The sequence below is a fragment of the Haliotis rubra genome, unplaced genomic scaffold, assembly GCF_003918875.1.
Source record: "Haliotis rubra isolate DU_JTF1 unplaced genomic scaffold, ASM391887v1 Scf62, whole genome shotgun sequence".
NCBI lineage: Eukaryota > Metazoa > Mollusca > Gastropoda > Lepetellida > Haliotidae > Haliotis > Haliotis rubra.
In genome coordinates, this window is record NW_025767324.1 from 1,210,341 (window position 1) to 1,236,914 (window position 26,574).

At 39.5% G+C, this 26,574-nt stretch overlaps 1 protein-coding gene across 1 annotated transcript; it reads left to right on the top strand.

Annotated features, from left to right (window-relative positions):
- Positions 1–1,558: 1,558 nt before the first annotated feature.
- LOC124256179 lies at positions 1,559–26,341 on the top strand. The gene is made up of 10 exons (XM_046690140.1): positions 1,559–1,650; positions 15,097–15,357; positions 15,771–15,785; positions 16,182–16,420; positions 18,411–18,594; positions 21,237–21,344; positions 22,080–22,215; positions 22,911–23,038; positions 23,984–24,239; positions 25,833–26,341. The coding sequence occupies exons 1-10, from the start codon at positions 1,602–1,604 to the stop codon at positions 26,095–26,097; spliced, it is 1,641 nt and encodes a 546-aa protein (XP_046546096.1). The 5' UTR covers positions 1,559–1,601; the 3' UTR covers positions 26,098–26,341.
- Positions 26,342–26,574: the final 233 nt, after the last annotated feature.

Consider the following 26,574-nt stretch of genomic DNA (forward strand, 5'->3'; position numbering starts at 1 on the left):
CCCTGATTGGGATCCTTGCTCAGTACTGCCACAGACGTCGGCCATCTGTTAGACAAACAAGAAATTTCCTTTATCCAGTTTTCATATTATTAACCGAGAAGTATGTGAAATAAAACTTCAAAACAAAGTCTGGAATGGAAGTTGCCTCTTGGAAACACCGGCTGTTAAACTCGAGAAAGATGAGATCTTTTCTGTTTACCTATCTTCACCTCTTGCTGATCATTTATAATGGTCTTTCAAACTTCAGAAACGTCTGACGAGGGCTTTAAAGATCTGATTTGAATAAGACTGACATAGATAAATACATAAATAGACTGAATTATTTGAAACAGATAAAGCCCATTGGGAATAACTTTGTTCATTGTCACAAGAAATTCCAAATAAACGTGATGCATACTAAACTTCAACTGAACGGAGAATTCAACTGAACTGAGAATACTGGTGTGTAGATGCGAACACTTATGCGATGTGTGTACATGCGAACACTAATTAGTGATCTGTGTACAAGTATTTGATGCCCGCTAGGCAAAGGGCACATCATCGGAGCGACAGTCTTGACGCTTACCGTGTTTCCTGTATTAGACACCACATTCTACAGTCATACCTCACATCCTTACCAAAGCCCACTTTGCTCAGTCATAACTCACTACCTTTACAAAGCCCACTTTCTACAATTATAACTAGCTACCACCGCCGTGATATTGCTGGAATATTGCTAAAAGCGACGTAAAACCATACTCACTCACTCACGCACTCACTAACTACCTTACCAAAGCCCACATTCTTAAGTCACAGCCCACTACCTTATCAAAATCCACATTCTACAGTCATAGTTCACTGCCCACATTCTAGTCATACAAAGGTACATTTACACGAATCGGATTTTGGAAATAAACAACATGTCACAAACGTCGCCACCAAGCCTGTAAAAAACTCCGTTTGGCCTTATCGTCAGTTAGTGAACTAACTAATAGTGAGTGAGTTGGGTTTTACGCTGCTTTTAGCAATTTTCCAGTAACATCACGGCGGGGGACACCAGAAATGGGGTACACACTATGCTACCCCACCACCCCATATAACTTATAGAGCGTCTGACAGCCTCCGTGGTGTAGTGGTTAAGCGTCCGCCCGGAGAGCGGAAGGTCGCGGGTTCGAGCCCCGACCGCGTCATACCGAAAGACGTTAAAAGATGGTACTTGTTGGTCCCTGCCTGGCGTTCGGCATTAATGGGTACAACAAGGACGGGTCGGCTCGGAGTCAGTATAATGTGTCCGAGTGGGGTATTCATGCTTCACTGCGGCATGGTATCTCAGTGGGCTAGCACTATAAAACCAGCTTAAGTCTGGGCTAGTACAAGCAGCCGCACATACACATACACGCCCATGCACGTCGTCATATGAGCGAAATATTCTCAAGCACGACGTTAAACCCAATTTCACCTAACCTCACCTAATAGAGCGTCTAATAGAGGAAATACGGCATGGGCGTGGATTTCACTTACTCAATAGTTGTCCGAGTAGGCTGACTGGATTCCACACACGGGGTATATGTAGGTTATATTTACCCGCTCCAGACACTCATTCAACTGAGGAGACGACCGACATGGCGCAGGTACCCGCCTTCCTCGCTCTGCTATTGACGGCCACTTCCTGTAAGTGTTGTGTTTTTTTAAAATATAGTAACAACTGTTTCATAGTTGGATGCATCTAATTGTTATACAAAACCAACAATGAACAGGAAAATATTACTGATAGCAGATTATCCATTTGGTAAAAAGCGTATCCTTCGGTGTTCTTTGGCAAACCATGGGTAGTAATAACTCTCTTTTTGGCTCTTGGATTCGGAAACACGAATCTACTTTGTCGCATACTTTGTCTACTTTTCGAATATCGCATAAAACAACAAAACTATAATTTTATATTTATGATTTTCCCTGTGCTATAAACATCATACTGGGATGTATGTTTTAACATTCATTGTGAATTACATTTCAAGATCGCTTTACCGAAAATGTATTCGGGTAGCCTTTAAGATGAAAGTGGACCGTCTTTCTTGCCGAAATCTCACACTATAACATTTAAGAATTTCAGTAACTGTTCGTGTTTGAATATTTCTCACTTGACTATTTAAATTCAGAATGACACTTGAACTATTATTGCTGTTGACGCTATTGTTGTTATACCATCGTCAAGATATTATTTAATGTCATTGTTGTTTTTACTACTACTCCTACTACTACTAATAGTAGTAGTAGTAGTAGTAGTAGTAGCAGCAGTAGTATGATACACAATAGTACGTAAACATAGTGATTAAGTTAGCCAACATACAACAGTTGGAACAACTAAACTCCTGATGAGACTCGATATACAAACCAAAGTCATGAATTACAATCAATATACGCACGTGGCCAAGTATGTCACTTGCTAGTTGAATTGGTTGCTCTTTCATGATTCATAACGTAGAGCTTTACACCTATTATATTATCCCCATCTGTCATGAGGGGCCTCATGCGGACACAGCCTATTCTCCAATACGAAGATCTCGCTACGTACCAAGCAATCTGGGTGCATGCCAACCAATAGTATACAGTTTAACAAGCAATTCAAGAGTGTGTGTGTGTAGTGGTGGTGTTTTGTGTCGTGTGTGTGTGTGTGTGTGTGTGTGTGTGTGTGTGTGTGTGTGTGTGTGTGTGTGTGTGTGTGTGTGTGTGTGTGTGTGTGTGTGTGTGTGTCGTGGACATTGATAACTATTGAGGACGCCATTGTGTGCAAAATTTTCTTTTAAAAAATATATATCCATTTTGATGGCGATAAACTTAATCATTGGATTTTGTAAGAATCGCCAGAGAGGGCGGCGAGCGGCTATATATAGCAATACTCAGTCTACAGGGTGTGCACGATCTTTTTCAGCCAGTTCACGTTGGTAATGTTGGTACCTTGCACATGCTGCTAAATATAGTCACCTGACTCCAAAACCTACCCGTATAGGAATTAGTCATCACGATATTTCGTGATTTTCTAGCAACGACTATGGTATAATCCTATTGACATGAAATGCTTGATATGTATACAGAAAGAACTCACTAGTGCTGAACACAGAGATCATTGACCGAATGTGTTTTCGTGATGTATCTAGGTAGCATATATAGACCAATGTGCTTGTATGGATATAGTTATCCAGTTCGTATCATAATTCGATAAAAATGCAACATGAAAACCTTGCTGGAACTGGGGTTTGTTTTCACATATATCCTATGCCCACTTGCTAAAAATTCATCTATATGTCATTTGCTTGGGGAACCATCTAATATTTTATGGGACTCCCAGAAAAACCCGCAAGTCAGGAACCCCAGTCTCTGGACGATTACCTTCAGAAATATACTGACGTCCAAAAGTTAGTATACGTTGATGGTGGCTAAATATGAAAAATGAATGTGTATTTGTCCATGTCGATGTCTTTGATATAGGTATCCGAGTTTTGGACTTGATTTTGCAGTGCTTTAGCCAAGTAACGGTTTGATAACGATTGTCATTTTTTGTGTCAATTTTTAAGCGTACACCTTTATTAGTTGTTACTAAGTTTATTAAGCTGGCAGGAGTACCTATATGTAATAGAAGTTTCTGTAATAAAAAGATAATTCAAAAACAGCTTATCAAGCTAGTTCTATGTAATTTGAAGCTGTTGGGGCATCACGGTCTATATTTGATAAACTTGGTCAACATGGCTTGCACGATTTTTGTCCGCCAGTTCGTGATTTCACACGGTGATAAATATAGCCTAACTATAGTCACATGACCGCTGAAACTTACCCAGACTGAAAATAATCGCATTTCGTGATTCTATAAGTGGCGAGGAAAAATAATCCTGGTTACATGAAATGTTTATAAATGCAGAAACAACCCATTGTAGGATTTGCAGCCAAGTGTGTTTTAGTAAGGTATATAAAAGTGTATTATTAGAGCGTTTTTTCTCATGCTATCCTCTGAGCAAGGAAACCCAGTCTCCAAATTATTGCGTTCAGAAATATGTACCCATCTTTGATTCTAGCTAAAAATGAAAGGAAAAGAAATATTGTGGTTTTCTCTGTATTAATGTCTTTGAGAAGGGAACCGTTGTTGTAGTCTGGACTAAGGTGTTTTGGCAACTGTTTTCAACCAAGTAACGTTTCGAGAACCATTGTCATTTTGGAGGCATATGTTATTTTCAGGTGCACACGTTATTCAATTATTACTAAGATTACTGAGATAGTTTTATGGAATTTGAGCCGGTTCAGGAATTTAAAAATACACATATATCTTAAAACGCCCCTTTGTTGTAATGATGAAACCTGTTTTCTCATCAATAATGCTAGAGTCTAAACAAAATGGCTGCTTGTGTGCTATTACTAGCAACATGGTAACAAGCCATTCCTACGAGATGAATTATTAATAGTATTGAGCCACCTCTGGGAAGGATACATAAGACCTACATTTTACATCTTTCCAAATGATTTGTAGTTTAGTACACAACTGTCGTCACAAGTGCTATTGTCATCACCAGTACTTGTTTCATGTTGATGCCATTAGATCCAAAATAATACAACTTTGATCAAAGACAATTGTGTACAAACCGCTACCGTTAAGCTTCCAAACCCTCCAGTTATCCGAGGTTCGGCACATCCGTGAGATGGTGACTGAAGGGAGAATTCACAGGGACTACCTCTTTACTTCAAGGCAAAGGCAAGTTGGACACAATAGAAACCACAATGACGGTGGTGGGGTAGCCTAGTGGTTAAAGCGTTCGCTCGTCACACCGAACATCGCGGTTCGATTCCCACATGGGTGGGAACCCATTTCTGGTGTCCAGCCGCCATTATATTGCTGGAATATTGCTAAAAACGTCATAAAACCAAATTCACTCACTCCGTTTGAATTAAAATGCCCATGGCCTACAAGTATTGAAAGCATATCCAATATTCAACAGTATCAATACAAAAAGCAAAATTTTGATTTACAACAAATATTATTAGGTTTTTGTCAGCGATAAACCTCAATATTGAGTTTTGATCACCTGTTTAGAATCAGCAGTCATGTGAATGCGAATGGTTATAATTGTAAACTTGGTCAACAGGGCTTGCACGATCTTTTTCAGCCAGTTCATGTTGGCAATGTAGGTACCTTGCACACACTGCTGCTAAATGTAGCTTAAAAATAGTCACCTGACTGTAGTAACCTACCCGTATAGGAATTAGTCATCGCGATATTTCGTGATTTCCTAGTGACGACAATAGTATAATCCTGGTGATATGAAACCCTTATGTATGCAGAAAGAACCTACTGAACATTTTGATCACTGGCCGAATGTGTTTTCGTTACGTATAGGTAATACATAAAGATCAGTGTGATATTTTACCTCGTATGGATAGCGTTATCGAGGTCGTATAATAAATTGATAGGAATGCAACATGAATTTTTTTCAGAAAACATTGCAGGAACTGTTTTTTACAGAAACAGGAAAACCTTGATTCTATATTGACAGAAGGGCCACCACCCTGGTTACATGAAGTGTTTATAAATGCAGAAACAACCCATTTCTGGGCATAGATTTTATTACCCGATTTCGTAACGTATGATATAGGTAATACGTATTCTGTCTGTATTATGAGCGCCTTTGTTTCAGATTATAAAGCACAATATACACACACATATATTATCATATATCATAATGTATCATAGTGTATAATATATTATATTTGCCATATCTAAAAGATATAACGGTAGGTTTGGTGTTCTTAAAGGGTTTATTTATATTTTTGTGACATATTCAAAACATTTAAGGGATATTTTAAGACATACTTTTGCATCCGGGTTATATGTTATATCTCTTTCTGAAAAAAACATTTTTCAGAGTTATCTCCCCTTGAGTGATTTTATAGAATTACCCTTACTTTCTTTATCTTAGATAAAACACTAACCCTGATTAACCCATGCTTGTCTTTAAGGGGTGACTAACGGGATCGGGTGGTCAGGCTCGCTAACTTGGTTGACACATGTCATCAGTTCCCAATTGCGTAGATCGATGCTCATGCTGTTGATCCCATGATCACTGGATTGTCTGGTCCAGACTCGATTATTTACAGACCGCCGCCATATAGCTAGAATATTGCTGAGTGCGGCGTTAAACTAAGCTCACTCACTCACTCCTAACACCGTTATCAAGCACATGATACACAACATAAAACACAACTTAGAGAACTTTTACGCCGTCTTCATGGAGCGTGGCAATTACACTCGTCAACAAACTCAACCTCCTTGTTGCATATCTTGTGTATCATTTGCTTGATAACGATGTTAGGATCAGCACCTAAACGTCGCATCTATTGCAATTAAAAGTGATTGAGTGGGTTTGGTTTTACGCCACTTTTAGCAATATTCCAGCAATATCACGGCGGGGACACCAGGATTGGGCTCCACACATTGTACCCATGTGAGGAATCGAACCCGGGTCTTCGGCGTGACGAGCGAACGCTTTAACCACTGGGCTACCACACCGGCCCTATTTCAATAAAGAAGTTGTCTATCCATAAAATAGTGTTCCTCCTCAAGGTATAGGAAATGTCGTGTGAAACTGATCTCATGTATCTCGTATGTATTTAAATGTCTTCATTTTTCATAATACTCATCGGGATTAGTGGGACACCCGTGCACGATTTTTTTCAATAGACAGAGCCTAGTCGTTTACGAGGTTTTCTCTCTATCGGGCGCAACTCAATTACCTACGTTGAAAGCAGCCTGTACGAGTTTCTTAAACCTTTGTGCAGCGGTGTGACTGAGTGTAGCGCAACCTAATTCCTCACAGCATGATTGCCTTTATAACAACAACTGAAGGTCAGCTCACTTGCGAAATACCTGCGCCTGAGTAAATAGAAAATGCTGCATTCAGCGTAACTCGGACATTGTTCGTTACAGCTTGGCTAATGTTGACATGGTTTAAAGACTGCATCCCGTCTATTGCACGTCAGCCATGACTCGTCCTTTCAGTTCAACCAGTAACCAACAATTTGAACGATTCTGAAAAAACTATTATGTTTACTCGTCCGACCCATTCTGGTATTTAGAGCAAAACATTTTAAGCTGAGAACTAGTACACTAAAGAGAGTTTCGTTCCTAAACCGTATATGTATATATACAAGTAATACCTCATACCTGTATGCACCACTAATGCCTTATACGAGTATGTACCAATGATATCGAATGCGTATATACACCAGTAATACCTTATACGCGTACACACCAGTAATACGTTATACATGTATACGCCAGTAATACCTTATACGTGTATACACCAGTAATACGTTATACGTGTATATACCAGTAATACCTTATACATGTATACACCAGTAACACCTTATACGTGTATACACCAGTAATACGTTATACAGTAATATAGATAATTCAAAAACAGCTTATCAAGCTAGTTCTATGTAATTTGAAGCTGTTGGGGCATCGCAGTCTTTATTTGATAAACTTGGTCAACATGGCTTGCACGATTTTTGTCCGCCAGTTCGTGATTTCACACGGTGCTAAATATAGCCTAACTATAGTCACATGACCGCTGAAACTTACCCAGACTGAAAATAATCGTATTTCGTGATTCTATAAGTGGCGAGGAAAAATAATCCTGGTTACATGAAATGTTTATAAATGCAGAAACAACTCATTGTAGGATTTGCAGCCAAGTGTGTTTTAGTAAGGTATGTGTAAAATATGCATGAAAAGAAAGTGTATTATTAGAGCGTTTTTTCTCATGCTATCCTCTGAGCAAGGAAACACAGTCTCCAGACGATTGCGTTCAGAAATATGTACCCATCTTTGATTATAGCTAAACATGAAACGAAAACAAATATTGTGGTTTTCTCTGTATTAATGTCTTTGAGAAGGGAACCGTCGTTGTAGTCTGTACTAAGGTGTTTTGGCAACTGTTTTCAACCAAGTAACGTTTCGAGAACCATTGTCATTTTGGAGGCATATGTTATTTTCAGGTGCACACGTTATTCAATTATTACTAAGATTACTGAGATAGTTCTATCGAATTTGAGCCGGTTCAGAAATTTAAAAATACACATATATCTTAAAACGCCCCTTTGTTGTAATGATGCAACCTGTTTATCATCCATAATCCTAGAGTCTAAACAAAATGGCTGCTTGTGTGCTATTACTAGCAACATGGTAACAAGCCATTCCTACGAGATGAATTATTAACAGTATTGAGCCACCTCTGGGAAGGATACATAAGACCTACATTTTACATCTTTCCAAATGATTTGCAGTTTGGTACACAACTGTCGTCACAAGTGCTATTGTCATCACCAGTACTTGTTTCATGTTGATGCCATTAGATTCAAAATAATACAACTTTGATCAAAGACAATTGTGTACAAACTGCTACCGTTAAACTCCCAAACCCTCGAGTTATCCGAGGTTCGGCACATCCGTGAGATGGTGACTGAAGGGAGAATACACAGGGACTAAGGGACACAATAGAAACCACAATGACGGTGGTGGGGTAGCCTAGTGGTTAAAGCGTTCGCTCGTCACACCGAACATCCCGGTTCGATTCCCACATGGGTACATTGAGTGCAACCCATTTCTGGTGTCCACCGCCATTATATTGCTGGAATATTGCTAAAAGCGTCATAAAACCAAACTCACTCACTCCGTTTGAACTAAAATGCCCATGGCCTACAAGTATTGAAAGCATATCCAGTATTCAACAGTATTGATACAAAATGCAAAATTTTGATTTACAACAAATATTATTAGGTTTTTGTCAGCGATAAACATCAATATTGAGGTTTGATCACCTGGTTAGAATCAGCAGTCTTGTAAATGCGAATAGGTATAATTGTAAACTTGGTCAACAGGGCTTGCACGATCTTTTTCATCCAGTTCATGTTGGCAATGTAGGTACCTTGCACACACTGCTGTTAAATGTAGCTTCAATATAGTCACCTGACTCCAGCAACCTACCCGTATAGGAATTAGTCATCGCAATATTTCGTGATTTCCTAGTGACGACTATAATATAATCCTGGTGACATGAAACCCTTATATTATGTATGCAGAAAGAACCTACTGAACATTAAGATCACTGGCCGAATGTGTTTTCGTTACGTACAGGTAATACATAAAGATCAGTGTCATATTTTACCTCGTATGGATATTGTTATCGAGGTCGTATAATAATTTGATAGGAATGCAACATGAATTTGTTTTCAGAAAACATTGCAGGAACTGTTTTTACAGGAACAGGAAAACATTGATTCTATATTGACAGAAGGGCCACCACCCTGGTTACATGAAGTGTTTATAAATGCAGAAACAACCCATTTCTGGGCATAGATTTTATTACCCGGTTTCGTAACGTATGATATAGGTAATACGTATACTGTCTGTATTATGAGCGCCTTTGTTTCCCATTACAATGCACAATATACACACACACATTTTATTATATATCATAATGTATCATAGTGTATAATTTATTATATTTGCCATATCGAAAAGATATAACGGTAGGTTTGGTGTTCTTAAAGTTTTTTTTATATTTTTGTGACATATTCAAAACATTTAAAGGATATTTTAAGACATATATTTTTGCATCAGGGTTAGAATTGACCTTCAGTAACCCATGCTTGTCGTAAGAGGCGACTAACGGGATCGGGTGGTCAGGTTCGCTGACTTGGTTGACACATGTCATCAGTTCCCAGTTGCGCAGATTGATGCTCCTGCTGTTGATCACTGGATTGTCTGGTCCAGACTCGATATTTACAGACCGCCGCCATATAGCTGGAATATTGCTGAGTGTGGCGTTAAACTAAACTCACTCACTCACTCCTAACACCGTTATCAAGCAAATGATACACAACATTAAACACAACTTAGAGAACTTTTACGCCGTCTTCATGGAGCGTGGCAATTACACTCGTCAACAAACTCAACCTCCTTGTTGCATATCTTGTGTATCATTTGCTTGATAACGATGTTAGGATCAGCACCTAAACGTCGCATCTATTGCAATTAAAAGTGATTGAGTGGGTTTGGTTTTACGCCGCTTTTAGTAGTATTCCAGCAATATCACGGCGGGGACACCAGGATTGGGCTTCACACATTGTACCCATGTGAGGAATCGAACCCGGGTCTTCGGCGTGACGAGCGAACGCTTTAACCACTAGGCTACCACACCGGCCCTATTTCAATAAAGAAGTTGTCTATCCATAAAATAGTGTTCCTCTTCAAGGTATAGGAAATGTCGTGTGAAACTGATCTCATGTATCTCGTATGTATTTAAATGTCTTCATTTTTCATAATACGCATCGGGATTAGTGGGACACCCGTGCAGGATTTTTTTCAATAGACAGAGCCTAGTCGTTGACGAGGTTTCCTCTCTATCGGGCGCAACTCAATTACCTACGTTGAAAGCAGCCTGTACGAGTTTCTTAAACCTTTGTGCAGCGGTGTGACTGAGTGTAGCGCAACCTAATTCCTCACAGCATGATTGCCTTTATAACAACAACTGAAGGTCAGCTCACTTGCGAAATACCTGCGCCTGAGTAAATAGAAAATGCTGCATTCAGCGTAACTCGGACATTGTTCGTTACAGCTTGGCTAATGTTGACATGGTTTAAAGACTGCATCCCGTCTATTGCACGTCAGCCATGACTCGTCCTTTCAGTTCAACCAGTAACCAACAATTTGAACGATTCTGAAAAAACTATTATGTTTACTCGTCCGACCCATTCTGGTATTTAGAGCAAAACATTTTAAGCTGAGAACTAGTACACTAAAGAGAGTTTCGTTCCTAAACCGTATATGTATATATACAAGTAATACCTCATACCTGTATGCACCACTAATGCCTTATACGAGTATGTACCAATGATATCGAATGCGTATATACACCAGTAATACCTTATACGCGTACACACCAGTAATACGTTATACATGTATACGCCAGTAATACCTTATACGTGTATACACCAGTAATACGTTATACGTGTATATACCAGTAATACCTTATACATGTATACACCAGTAACACCTTATACGTGTATACACCAGTAATACGTTATACGTGTATATAACAGTAATACCTTATACATGTATACACCAGTAACACCTTATACGTGTATACACCAGTAATACGTTATACGTGTATATAACAGTAATACCTTATACATGTATACACCAGTAACACCTTATACGTGTATACACCAGTAATACGTTATACGTGTATATACCAGTAATACCTTATACGTGTATACACCAGTAATACCTTATACGTGTAAATACCAGTAATACCGTATACGGCTATACACCAGTAATACCGTATACGTGTATATACCAGTAATACCTTATACGTGTATATACCAGTAATACCTTATACATGTATATACCAGTAATACCTTATACGTGTAAATACCAGTAATACCTTATACGGCTATACACCAGTAATACCTTATACGTGTATATACCAGTAATACCTTATACGTGTATATACCAGTAATACCTTATACATGTATACACCAGTAATACCTTATACGTGTATACACAAGTAATACCTTATACGGGTATACACCAGTAATACCTTATACGGGTATACACCAGTAATACCTTATACGTGTATATACCAGTAATACCTTATACGAGTATACACCAGTAATACCTTATACGTGTATACACCAGTAATACCTTATACGTGTACATACCAGTAATACCGTATACATGTATACACCAGTAATACCTTATACGGGTATACACCAGTAATACCGTATACGTGTATATACCAGTAATACCTTATACGTGTATACACCGGTAATACCTTATACGTGTATATACCAGTAATACCTTATACGGGTATACACCAGTAATACCTTATATACACTAGTAATACCTTATACGTGCATACACCAGTAATACCTTATACGTGTATACACCAGTAATACCTTATACGTGCATACACCAGTAATACCTTATACGCGTATACACCAGCAAAACATTATACATGTATACACCAGTAATACCTTATACGTGTATACACCAGTAATACCTTATACGTGTATACACCAGTAATACCTTATACGTGTATACACCAGTAATACCTTATACGTGTATATACCAGTAATACCTTATACGAGTATACACCATTAATACATTATACTGGTATACACCAGTAATACCTTATATACACCAGTAATACCTTATACACGTGTATACACCAGTAATACCAGTAATTGTGTATACCAATACCTTACACCTGTGTATACATGTGTAGTAATACCTTATACCAGTAATACCTTATACGTATATACGTAATACCTTATACACCAGTAATACCAGTACACCAGTAATACCTTATACGTGTACCAGTAATACCTTATACCCAATAATACCTTACGCACCAGTATATACCAGTAATACCTTATATACGTGTATATACCAGTAAATACCTTATACGTGTATACACCAGTAATACGTGTATATACCAGTAATACTATTGCCTTGTACAGTATATAATACCTTATACGTGTATATACCAGTAATACCTTATACGTATATACCAGTAATGCCTTATACGGTATACACCAGTAATACCCTATACGTGTATATACCAGTAATACCTTATACGTGTATACCAGTAATACCTTACACGTGTATACACCAGTAATTACCGTTATAATACCTTATACGATGTATATACAATACCTTATATACGTGTATACACCAGTAATACCGCTAATGCATGTATACCCAGTAATACCTTATACGTGTATACACCAGTAATACCTTATACGTGTGTATACCTTATACGTAATACCCAGTATTACACCTGTGTATACCATACACCAGTAATACACTATACGTGTATACCCAGTAATACCTTACACGTGTATATACCAGTAATACCTTACACCTGTGTATACCAATAATACCTTACATGTGTATATACCAGTAATACCTTACACGTGTATATACCAGTAATACCTTACACCTGTATATACCAGTAATACCTTACACGCGCATATACCAGTAATACCTTACACCTGTGTATACCTGTAATACCTTACACGCGCATATACCAGTAATACCTTACACGTGTATATACAAGTAATACCTTACACCTGTGTATACCAATAATACCTTACACCTGTGTATACCAGTAATACCTTACATGTGTATATACCAGTAATACCTTACACGTGTATATACCAGTAATACCTTACACCTGTGTATACCAATAATACGTTATATACCAGTAAAACGTTATACTAGTGTATGTTACTAATTAAGGTAGGAGTTTTCACTTAATAATAAAGGTGAACTGTCTTAACAGGTGTGTTGTTCGAGATAGTATTTCTTTGGTTTGCTAACAACAGAGCGGCAAAGGGATACCAAAACCCATGCATAGAAATGAACTTTGAGGGAGGGTTTTGTATTTGTGGTTCATGCTTGCTCAAGCAGTCCATGTGATAATATAAACATACATCTAAGTGGTTATGTAAACATGCATACCCTAAGTAAATATACAAACATCACGAAGGTCGAATCTTGCATGATAAGTCAGTAATGTGCGAGTCGTGACTTCTCAATATTTGACATAGATCATGTGTTTACTTTGCAATGATCGAGAGAGGTGTGTGTGTGAGAGTGAGTGAGTGATTTAGTTTTATGCCGCACTGCGCAATATTCCAGCTGTATGACGGCAGTCTGTAAATAATCAGGTCTGGACTAGACAATCAAGTGATCAACATGATCAGCATCGTTCTACGCAATTGGGAAACGATGACATGTGTCAACCAAGTCAGTGAGCTTGACCACCCGATTCCTTTAGTCGCTTCTGACGACGAGCATGGATTACTGAAGACCAATTCTAACCCGGATCTTCATGGGTGGGTGGGTGAGAAAAGGGACACAGAGAAAAGAGGGGAGGGAAAGAGACCGAACAGGAGTGATATAAAGGGAGAGATAGAGAGAGAAAAAGAAGACAGAGGATTGTGTGAAGTGAGGAAGATAACGAGTAATAGCAGCAGTGGTAATACTTTATACGTGTATGCAATAGTAGCACAACATAATTATTATTCTAGTTACACCTTAACGTGCATTAAATGGTATTACCTTATAAAAAAATATATATTCTAGTAATACCTTACCCGTTTATATGCTAGTTACACCGTTTACGTCTACGGAGCAGTATTACGTGTACAGAGCAGTATTACGTGTACGGAACAGTGTTAGGTGTACGGAGCAGTATTACGTGTACGGAGCAGCATTACATGTACGGAGCAGTATTACGTGTACAGAGCAGTATTACGTGTACGGAGCAGTATTACGTGTTAGGGGCAGCATTACATGTACGGAGCAGTATTACGTGTACGGAACAGTATTACGTGTACGGAGCAGTATTACGTGTACGGAGCAGTATTACATGTACGGAGCAGTACTACGTGGCACGTGTAGGTGTTTGTAATTATGTAAGTAAGGCGGACGCTTTAGTTTCACTTTAAAATGGTATGGTAATATATTTTAAACAGAAAAACTTATATGTTACCATTATTAACTTCCGGAAACAACTTCCTTAGAGAACGATGGGAGTTATCGGTGTGCCTATTTCTTTCGTTTGCTAGAATGAAAAAAACCCACACTTTTCAGAGATAAAGGTGACAAAACCTCCAGCGAAGGAAGGGTGGGGGTGGGGGTTGGGGGGGACCAGTGACATTGGTTCATGCAGTCACTTCCCTGTGCGTTGAACTTTTGGGGAAGGTTCTCTATATGCTGGCTAAATAAAGGAAGCACGTGTGGGTATTCTTCAAACAGTCCACGTATGCACACACATCTAATTGATTTTATTTATATAATATTGATTTCTCAGTGTCTGATATATGGACAATGCGTTTGCAATTTCCACCCGTTTTCACGAGTTTCAATTGTCATTTAATAAGCTTTTGATAACCACACACACACACGCGCGCGCACACACGCACACACACACACACACACCTCTGGATCCGACTATGTAAGGCAAGTATTCTTTGTGTTAACCTTCCTTTAACGCCTTACAGATGTCCACGCCCAGACTTCCTGCAGCGTCCGACGTGATGCGGCGTGTTTGGCGAACATGAGGTCACTCTTCACCAACACCTCGGCCTACTGGTTTGGGACGAGGTTCGCGACGGACTGCCCACCCGGCAGTGAGGGACTCTTGTGCAGAAATGCCAGACCATTAGGAACCTCCCTCTTCACTCGACTGATGGGCGTCAACGCCACCGACTCCAGCGGTTTATCCTTCGTCATCGACGTCACGTACCCAATTACCCTTCCAGGTAAGATACACCGTCAGTGCTTACATTTTGTCCTTCCATTTACGTATTGATGAAAACGGAAACTTTAATTTTGTAATTCGAATCACTTATTTTGAGAAAATCGCTATATTTCATGTAGTGACACGGGGTAATATACCGTTAAACTTCACTTTACAGTGTGCAGCACAAAAATCCGATAATAATGGATTCCAACCTACACTGGACCTTAGATAAAGGGAGGTAACTCTAATACGATGGTTGTTAGATAGTTAGACAGAGTAATACACATATTTATTATTAAATAATAGATATATAGTAAAGATGGAAGCAGATCGGAGATACGGTGGCATGGGCGTGTTTACTCACAAAATAGTGCTGGTTCAACAACATACTACATTTCACGCGCATATATATCTGATTTATTCTGCTTTCAGCAGATGGATCTGACCGTGAGTATTTTGGCCTACTCTTTCATTTACATGGCGCAGGTTAACTATTTGAAAGCAAGGTCATTTTTCATTAAATTCATGTTTTCGATAAATACATGTTTAATATTCAATCTTTAATTTTTTATATTTATTTTACTGATATCTAAAATTTGATTCTATCAAATAAACTATTTCTTGTGGCTACAAAATGAATTTATGATTTCTGTATACTTATTTTTCGATAGTTTTAAAATGTGTGCAATTTGAGTACGTGCTGTTACAAATAAGAAATTTTTGTAAAGTTAAAAATGCTATTTAGTGATGTCATGTATAGCTCTTGGTGACGTTTCATATTTGGTCTCCAAAACTGACAAATCATGCAGTCATAATTCCCTGCCTGTCTTTGGTGATCACCAGGAACATACCCCGGCTGTGGGAGGGTAGTGGACGTACCTTTGACAAGACCTCAAAATTTCTCCATCGACGCCCTAAGCAGTACCCTGTATCCCCCTTTCGACGTGCGCGAGCTTCCGGAAGTGACGTGGCCAGCGGAGGATAACGCTCTCTACACTGTCATGATGTATGACGCCGGCTTTTGCTTCATGCATGCTCTGTACATCAACATCGCCGGCGGCAGTCTTGGGAATGGAGGAGACGTAGGTGACGCTTCCTCTAAACAAGATAGGGGGTGGGGTAGCCTAGTAGTTAAAGCGTTTGCTCGTCACGCCGAAGACCTGGGTTCGATTCCCCACATGGGTAAGCTGTGTGAAGCCCATTTCTGGTGTCCCCCGCCGTGATATTGCTGGAATATTGCTAAAAAGCGGCGTAAAACCACACTCACTCACTCTAAACAAGATATACTCTCAAGCAAAAGAAAGCATACATTTGAAAAATGGATTTGACCAAAAATTAACGACAATATCAGAACAGTCAGCGAAACACCATCGCGATGGCCCTTATCAGCCGCCATATGATTCCCAGAGCAAATCTCCCACTTCTCCATGTCCCCGTTTCATTATTTAGGTAAACCTTCCAACAAATGTCATGCAACTCAGGGTCTAAAAAGGTGACTGAACGATTAACAAGAGGTGAGACTTTCAAGAACTAGAGAATCAAATCTTCTACGTTATATCGATTGTTTAAAGATAGACATTATGCACTTTCTGCTCAATTACATATAAAACCATATTTCACTTAAACGTAGGTCCCTGTTGCTTCATACGCTGTTACCTCGAGTGCTTTGAGAACTTACATAGTTTGGTATATACTTACATATAAATGATATTTGATTTCGGAAACAAACATCTGTAGAGATCCTGGTCCCGGATTATATCCGATGCTCGTTATCAGTCATCCTCGATAATCTCCAGGGTATACGTTACGATCACTCTCCACTATACCCTGGATGCATCCACGGCTTGGCCCGATGATTTTGTTACCTCCCTTGGCTGGCTTTTTATCCAATCAGGTGTCTTCGCTGGGAAGTTAAGCGAACCAATCACAAATCACTTTCACTTCTTAAATTATCTAACCGTTAAAACTTGGCAACACAATTGATGCAGAGGTACTCTGAAAGAGGTAGAAGGCGTTCTTTATATATTTTTGAAAGTTTCAGATCTGTCAAATTGTCTTAATTATTTCCTAAAATATCTGAGTGGCACTGCGAACAAACCTTCACGACTGCGACCGCTGTCTTTGTTGATATTGGCAAGGTCGGATGTAACGGCGGCTTAGTTGATTGGCTACTGTGAGAATGCGGAGCCAGCAAAGGGAGGTGATATAATTATTGGGCCTAGCCGTTGCTTGACAGTTTTAAGATACTGGAACCTTGTCAGTGAGTCTGTAATACTTCCAATTTTCCATAACATATTATGTCATAAAACATTGGTAGAACTTTGTCCAGGTTTTCCGTGTTGATAGTATTGTTTTAGCTTTATGTCGAATCTGTATTCAGAAGTGTTCGAATCAAATGCTCAGTTCCTGACTCTGTGGTACGCTGCCTCTAGTCTTTCCCCTGTAATGGAGGATGCAGAAATAATAATGTCAAGGACTGTGTACGCCCTTTGTTGATCCTGGTTCGTGCCGTCAAAGGATTGGTAAAGCTGACAGTACACGGCATAATGAAATACTCACTCGCCATAACAACTCAAAATATTTCTGAAGGCACCTTCGCTAGGTGCCTTCAAACAAAAGAAGATGCCCATCATCGTGCTGATAATTTCTTTATAATGAGGGAGTTTAGTTTTACGCCGCACGAAACAATATTCCAGCTCTATGGCGGCGGTTTTGTAAATAATCGAGTCTAGACCAGACATTCCAGTGATCAACAACATAAGCATCAATCTACGCAATTGTGATACGATGACATATGTCAACCAAGTCAGCGAGTCTGACCACCCGATCCCGTTAGTCGCCTCTTACGACAAGCATGGGCTACGGAAGATCAATGCTAACCCGGATCTTCACGGGTCATTTTCTCTATAAGTTCAGAAGCTCATAAGTCGAATACGGGAATACGTTACGGTGTCAAGCGCAAACATGAAAATTCAATTGGGTCAATTTGATCACGTGTTACTTATTGTCTTTATTCCTTGGGTGCCGCTCGATGGACTCCTTTAATAATTACCTATCTACCATTTGTTCCAGACCATACTCCGCCACCAGGGGCCTGGAAACCCCGTGGACAGGGCGACACCCTACGTCTGGCTTGTGTTTAAACAAGAGAGACAACTGGACGTCTCCAGCGTCAACAATACTTACCTGACACAAACCGCCGCTAACGGCGGGACGGCCTTCGTTGATGACTTAGTAACGGCGCTGGGACTTTCAAGTAAGATTTATAGTTTAGAAGAAGATTTCCTCTTTAGTTTCCGATTATGAAGTAACTTTTTAGCATTCCGAATCTGCCAACATTGTCATAGTAGCACGTCTTGAACTGATACACGAAAAAGGGGGATTTTACATTTTCGTATAAATCGAATACTGTGCACAACGAAACAATTTTACATTTCCAGTTGTTAGAATTGGATATGATGCTAATCAACTTTGTGATTTGTTTTGGGTTTCTTTTACCAAAAATTCCAGCATCTTTTTTTCAAAGCAGGACTGTAACAAATGTTTTTGCACACGTTACGTTTGAGTATCTCCTCGCATACTGTGTTTGGTGTCCATTTCTGGTGACCCCCTCTGTGATATTTACTGGAATATTTCGAAAAGCGTCCAAAGACAATACAATAGAGTTCAAGATAAAACACGCACAATAAATCCTCATAACCAAATATATTTGGATTTGCAAAAAGAAATCAACTTTTCTTTTTACCTCTCTGTCCTATTAAATCTTTATTTACGTTCCAGGGCCCCGCTCCTCAAAGCGATCGCAGCGCTAAGGTGATCGTAACTCCCATACTTTAACATAGACTTACAACTGTCGTAGCGCTACGATCGCTTTGAGGAACGGGGCCCTGGGTCCCGCTCCTCAAAATGATCGTAGCGCTACCACAGTCGCAAGTCTATGTTAAAGTATGGGAGTAACGATCATCTTGGGCATAGTTCCACATAGCGATCGTAATGCTACGACTATCGTATAGTAAGTCTATGTTAGAGTTTTGTTGAGTTACGATCACCTTAACGCTACGATCGCTTTGTGAAACGGGGCTCTGGGCATAAGTTCCACATCAATCGTAACGCTACGACTATCAAAAGTCTATGTTTAGTAAGGGACTTATGATTACCTTAGCGCTACGGTTGTTAAGCAGAACGGGGCCCTATCTCCTTGTGGAACGTTATGTTCTGCGTGATGATTTATGTGACTTAAGTGAGGTAGTTTGCGTTAGGTGTAACTATTAGGGCTGTGCATTGCTAAGTAAATAGTATTGCAATATATTGCAGTTCTTGTAGCCGTATTCCGATACGTATTTCGATATATTGGGAACTTCAGTGTTTGACAGTGAGTGGCATTGATTGTACATGCATTGAGCTTATTTTCTACATATTAAATCCCTAAAAATGATATGGTTGTGATAACAGAAATCCCAAATTTAGCTTTGATTTTGAGGGACTGAACTTTTTAAAGGTCACATGCAACCAAAAAATCAAACATAATTAAAACACAATTATCACTTATTCGTGACATATAATATACATTGCTGGTTATGAAAAAACATATAAACAAAATTATAAGCGTACAATCGCAAATCAAAAGTGCAATATTGTGTACTTCGGTTTACTTCCCAAGAAACGAAGCAGCCGGGATACCGAACCCAGTCAGAGCGGGTGGGTGTGCACTCAAGTGTAACGGCTGGTTCATTTGCGTATGCCCTCACGGCTTATTGTGTGTGTATATGTAGAGATGTTGGGTTTTGTAAATACATTATCATTTTTTGTGTATAACATTTTGCAATCAACAGACATCATAACATGTCATGTGTTCAAGTATCACACCTGCCTGTATGTGTAATTACATAATGTGACAGAGACCGAACTCGGGCCATAAATCAATGCATTTTGTTTATGGCGTATAGCCTGATTGGTGTTAAGTTCAAATTGCATGTGGTCAGTGATAGCAGCTGTGTATTAAATATTGTCATTAGCAGACAGGCAGGCAGACACACAGGTGTCAATAAAACAAGACATTGAGTTTTGTCTGTGACAACGACATATCTATATCACAGTTAGAAATTCTGTCAACGCTAAATAATGACATTGCTTTTAAGTATCGAACTGAGAAAGTGACTCGGTAAGAAGAACGTGTGGTGAAATTATATAAACAGTTAATTTACTGTAATAACATATAAAAAGCTCGCGCCTGTGAGATATCAACAAAACATTAGAAAAATAGCTCACACCAAAGCCTTCACCGAGTATTCACCGGACAACCCGCTTCCAAGCTGCGCGAACCTATTTCACTGCGCACATGCTATGAGCGCAGCCCAGCTGTTGAAACCCGTTTTCCCCAGAAAAGTCGGGGGAAAATTAGTGAAACGTTTGAACTCCGATTTTGCGCGGTTTTTTTCATCGCGTTATTTTTCAACTTTATAAGTTGAATTTATAATTTGACGATTTGTTTCGGTAAGTCCATACCGAAAGGTATCAGAATCTGCAAAGTTGTGTTTTATGTTGCATGTGACCTTTAATGAAATTTATTATTTGTAAAGTATGCTGTTTTGTCAATCAATTCCAATTGAAAACTTTAGTGTGAATGAAAGTCTGTGTAGATTTTTGCTTAAGCCATAGAGATAATCACCACACTTCATATCTCTTTATTACGCAATATGCGGTTCAAAGAAAAACATTGCAAGGCGTATTGCTATACATCGGTTTACCGGTAATACCGTGGAGTCCTAGTAACTTTTATGGACTATTGACTTCTGTTTCGGCACAGTTTTGTCAGTCCCTGAATTTTAGCGAACTAACCACCTTGACTCTAGACATCGGTTGTATGATGCCAATCTAACACCTTGTTCCTGGTTACAGCTCAGACGTATGGCATCAACGTTGTCATGTCCGTGACGGATGAGTACGCCTGTGTCCTCATCCGGGCATGGGGATTACGTAACAGATGTCCAGTGTATTACGGACAATGTAAGTTGTACATAATTTTATGGTCATCATAATTTTCATTACCTCATCAATGCTTTTAATCATAAAGTAAAGTTGTCAAGTTGATTTTTTTTTAATTTCAAATAAAAGCTAGCACATCACTAATCCAATAACACTCGTTTTTTTAAACATTCTCTGAAAACAGTTTTATGTTTCTGAATATTGTTCCCTTTCTTCCTTTTCTATCCCGTTTTATTAATATATATATATATATATATATATATATATATATATATATATATATATATATATATTGTGTAGGTTTCATGAAGAAACATGTTAACAATGATAAGTAACCTTTTGATTACCTTTCGAGTTCATGTTCATCACTGTGTCCCCCGCCGTGATGTTGCTGGAACATTGCTAAAAGCGGCGTAAAACCAAACTCAGTCAGTCAGTCATGTTCATCACTGATGTGTTAATTTCTCCCGCCACATAGCTGGAATATTGCGCAGTGCGGCGTAAAACTAAACTCACTCACTAGCCCACTGTTCATTTCTCGCAAGACACCGCGATAACAAAGCCTGCTTCCAAAGAATGGCAAAAAATCTTCTTTGAAAGATTAACTTTAATATTACTGATAACAGCTGATACGAATGTGTTACAACACGTGGTTTGCAATCCAGTTATTATATGAAAGGTCAGCACACATTTCTTCACAAATTTGCTTTAAAAAAAGAAATACGTGTAGCTTGTAACAACATGTTAATCTTGTAGGGATGAGCCGCTACATTCAGGAAAGAGGAGGGCTCCCATCACTTCCAGACCGCCTGGATCTGACCGTCTCCATTGACCTCACCTTCACGGCCCCCGCTATAACGTACAAATCCTGCGACATTGTGTATCAGAAAAGGTTGGTACTGTTAGCCTGTTACGACCCCCCAACTACCCCCCATGGAGTTGACTTCGTGCGAAAAGATTTGTTTTGGTTTTTTTTGTTGGTTTTTTGTTTAACGCTGCACTCAGCAACAGTCCAGCTATATGATATAGTGATCAACGGTATGAGCATCGTTCTACGCAGTTGGGAACCGATGACATGTGCCGACAAAGTCAGAGAACCTAACCACCCGATCCTGTTAGTCGTCTCTTACGTCAACGACAAGCGTGGGTTGCTGAAGATCTATTCTTAAACGGATCTTCAAGGGTCTCGTGCAAAAAGAAGTATTCACATATATATCCCCGCTATAACATACATCTAAACACACATATGAAGTGTGCTATAGAATGAAATAACGAAATAGATTACTAGTAATCAGCGAAAAAGAATTGTTGTATCTATTTTAAAGTAATATTTTTCAACATATTTTACCTTGTTCCTTGGGGTTTGGGGATGTTGTTTATATCTTTATCACATTTGTTTGTTGTTTTTGTTGTTGTTTATGTACAGAGACCGACATACAGCTCCGATCATATTTCGTGAGAGAACAACTGAATGTTATGTTGTTTCAGTGCTTATTTGATAACATTCGTATCGTTTTCACAATGCTGGTACTGATAATACGAAGATTTTCAACATTGAGATAAAGAAGAAATATTTCTCTGTTTCAGCTCAGAAAACATCACTGTAGATTTTGCAAACAGGGGACTAGTAGGCGCCCTGGAGACTCGACTCTCCCCCCAAGTCAGACTGTTACCCGAGGTGATCCAACCTGTCTCCCCCGAAGTCACACTGAGAGGTGAGTGAGCTCACACCTGCAACTAATTTTGGGGCGGTGAGTGGGGCCGGATTGCTTTCCAAGAAAACATTTTGTTCCAGAAAAACACTTAGTTCAGCACACACAAAAATGCCACTGAAGAAATCTCACAAAATGTGACATCTGGACTATCATCCCCAAAAGTACCAAGCTTTTCGAAACGTTACTTACTTGGCTGAATACGCTCTCCAAAACACTGACAAGTTCAGGTTCTAATGGAACAGATGACCATCCAATACACATATCGATAAAAGGCCGAGCTGAATAGAATTTACACCCTTCGTCGCCAGTATTTCACTCCTCGCCAACATGAAACAGGGGTGTATAGTTTTTTTTGGCCCGTCAATATATCTTGCTTTCGTATCAAACAGATGGAGTCTATTGATAGAATGTACCCGTGAGGATTCGGGTTAGAATTGATCTTCAGTAACTTGTGCTAGTCGTGAGAGGCGCCTAACGGGATCTGGTGGTCAGGCTCGCTGACTTGGTTGACACTTGTCATCGTATGCCAATTGCGTAGGTCGATGGTCATGATGTTGATCACTGGATTGTCTGGTTCAGACTCGAGTATTTATAGACCACCGCCATAAAGCTGGAATATTGCTGAGAGCAATATAATGCTTGATTGAACCGCCCGGTTATTGTATAGTGACGCACTAGCACTGAAACACCTCAAAATTCGGGAAGCAATTTTAATTGTCTGCAGGTGCTTTGGAACAAAATAATTGGGCTGCGGACGGAGCTGAAATTTAAACATTGAAGTACACTGGTCTTATAGTACAGCCAATCTGATGATTATGAATGGATCGCAGAATTTGTTTTCGAAATAGATATATATGTATATCAAACACTTTGGCCGTTGTAAAGTTAAGGTGCGTTCCTTATTAACCTCGGTATATACACATATGATATGGTATCTGTTTCCAGACAAGCAGTACACACTGCTGATGTACGACCCCAGCCCGGAGCTGGGACAAACAGAACAGAAGTCCTACATCCATTGGATGATCGTCAACATCCAGGGTACTGACATCACTTCCGGTGACGAGGTGTATGACTGGTTACTTCCCCTGACATCAAGGCTGAATGAGCTCTACCTGTTTGTCTTGTTCGAGCAGACGACACCTGTCAACCCCACAACAGCCCGGTCCTTCGCAGCAACCGACTGTCGTCCAGTTTCAAGGTAGAAACTCTAGATGCTTCTAGTCACCGCCTGTGTAGGCAAGATGGACAAAAAGTCCACTCAGAGAGCGCAAAGTCTGTGATTCGAGCTCTGACCGCGTCATAACAAAAATGAGTGAGTGAGTATGATTTTACGCCGCTTTAGCAATATTCTAGCAATATCACTTCGGGGGACACCAGAAATGGGCTTCACACATTGTACCCATGTGGGTACCCTGGTCTCCGGCGTGACGAGCGAACGCTGTAACCACTAGGCTACCCTATTACAAAAGATAAGCATAACGTGAAAAAAATCAAAGATGTTATGATATTGTCTGGATGGGGTAGCTAAACTCACGGGCGAAAGAAACGTCACCTCGCTTTTTTAACATGTCACAAAACAACAAACTGAGATTTTGGAAATTTAACAATCATATTTGGGAAATGAATGGATTTACAACATTCTGAATGATGAAAGTGTGATCTATAGATACAGATATGAATAATCACTTAGTGTACGATAAAAGATATTAAAAAAATCATTTTGGTGACGTTTCTTTCGCCCGTTAGTTTATGTTAAGTTGCTACATGCAATCGCAGTGTGTTAGCTCAATAACACCGAAATAAGCCTGGGCCAGTACAACCAGTCACACGTCCATGCACGATGCGTACACTAATCTTGAACGATACCTGAACGCCCATTTGACTCCACACCTACGTTATAATGATAGAGGGGCGGTGGGGTAGCCGAGAGGATAACGCGTTCGCTCGTCACGCGGAAAAACCGGGTTCAAATCCCCACATGGGTACAATCTGTGAAGCCCATTTCCTGTTTCCCCGCCGGGATATTACTGGAATGTTGCTTAAAGCAGCGTAAAATTAACTCACTCACTATAATAATAGTTTGTTCCTGCAACTTCAATGGAGATACTAGTAACTGACGTACGAGAAAGACATTTTGTGGGAACCCCCCAAGGGAGTCACTTTGCAGGGATTAGTATGTCAGTCAAGTTGAAAACCAGCATCAAGATTTAATATTTTATCAATAGCTATGTTACTGAATAGAGATGCTTGGTAAACTGTCACAGATTTGAGTATGCGAAGCAATCTAGAGGTTAATAAAGTGTCGAGTAAAGGACAGAATACATCGATATTTCAGGGTAGCCATATGGAACAAATAGGGTATGTTTATGTGATTGTGATGTATTTGATAGAAGTAAGATAGTTTTGTTTTTGGACTTAAAATTTTCAGTATTTCGGCGACTATTTCAGAGACATTTTGACAATTATAATTTCTGGTCAAATCCTGTTTTCCTGTGTATGCTTTCTTTTGGCCGCTTGTTTAATTACCTTAATATGAGACCATTATTTAATGAGACAATTTGCCTGTTCTTGTAGACTTGAACTAAGGGACTGACTTACTAAAATTCTGTATTCCAGATAGTACTGGAAAACAATTGTGCCATAGGTTCTACCCCGAAAATGACTAATCACATGTCCTAAAAGTTGGTTCTGGGTCCTCCAAAAGCACTCATTTCAAGCGAACACATACTTACTATCACTTACACAGTACCTATTGTATAATAATGTAATGACTTTGTTGCATTTGCTGCAGATGCAAGTTCAGGGCTGGAGACTTCATCCGCGCCAACAATCTCTCCATTGTCGGTATGAGATACTTGAGGGTGATCCCCGACACCTACCAACAGTATATGTCGTACGCCGTGAAGATGATCTCGACTAAGAGTCAAGTCTGCTCGGCACAGGTCAACGACCGACCGCAATGTCCGGTCATGTCCGGAAGCAAGCAGACAAAACCAGTCGGCATCATCATGTCAGTGTTCACTGCGTTGGCAGCTTACTTGAGTTTGAAAAACTAGCTGGTGAACATGACGACAAACCGCACCTCTAACTCAGTGATGATTTATGGCACTGAATACAATAAATATAAATAATTCTACGCTGTAAAAATCACATTTCCACTCTCTTTTAAGCTCCCTTTGCGGAAATATCCATTATCCTTATTATCATTTGATTATCCTCTTCGCCTTCTAAGGGCGTAAATTGCTCCTGATTTTCAGATATTAAGCCTGTAATGTGTCCCAATAAAGTGAGTCATTGTACCGTTATGTTTTCTTCAGTACGTCCAGGCATAAGGTAAGATATATATATTTGTGGTGGTCGGTGGTCTTATGCGTAGAGCTCTTGTCACAAATCAGTTGAAGTTCAGCGGCGAGTCCTTGGATCGGTGACCGTGTGTGATAGCATGACTCCTGAGAGTTTCTAGGACTTCAGTCCTGCCCCACAACGAAGCACATGCGATACATGTGGTCTCACATTAGTCAAGTGAGTTTGTT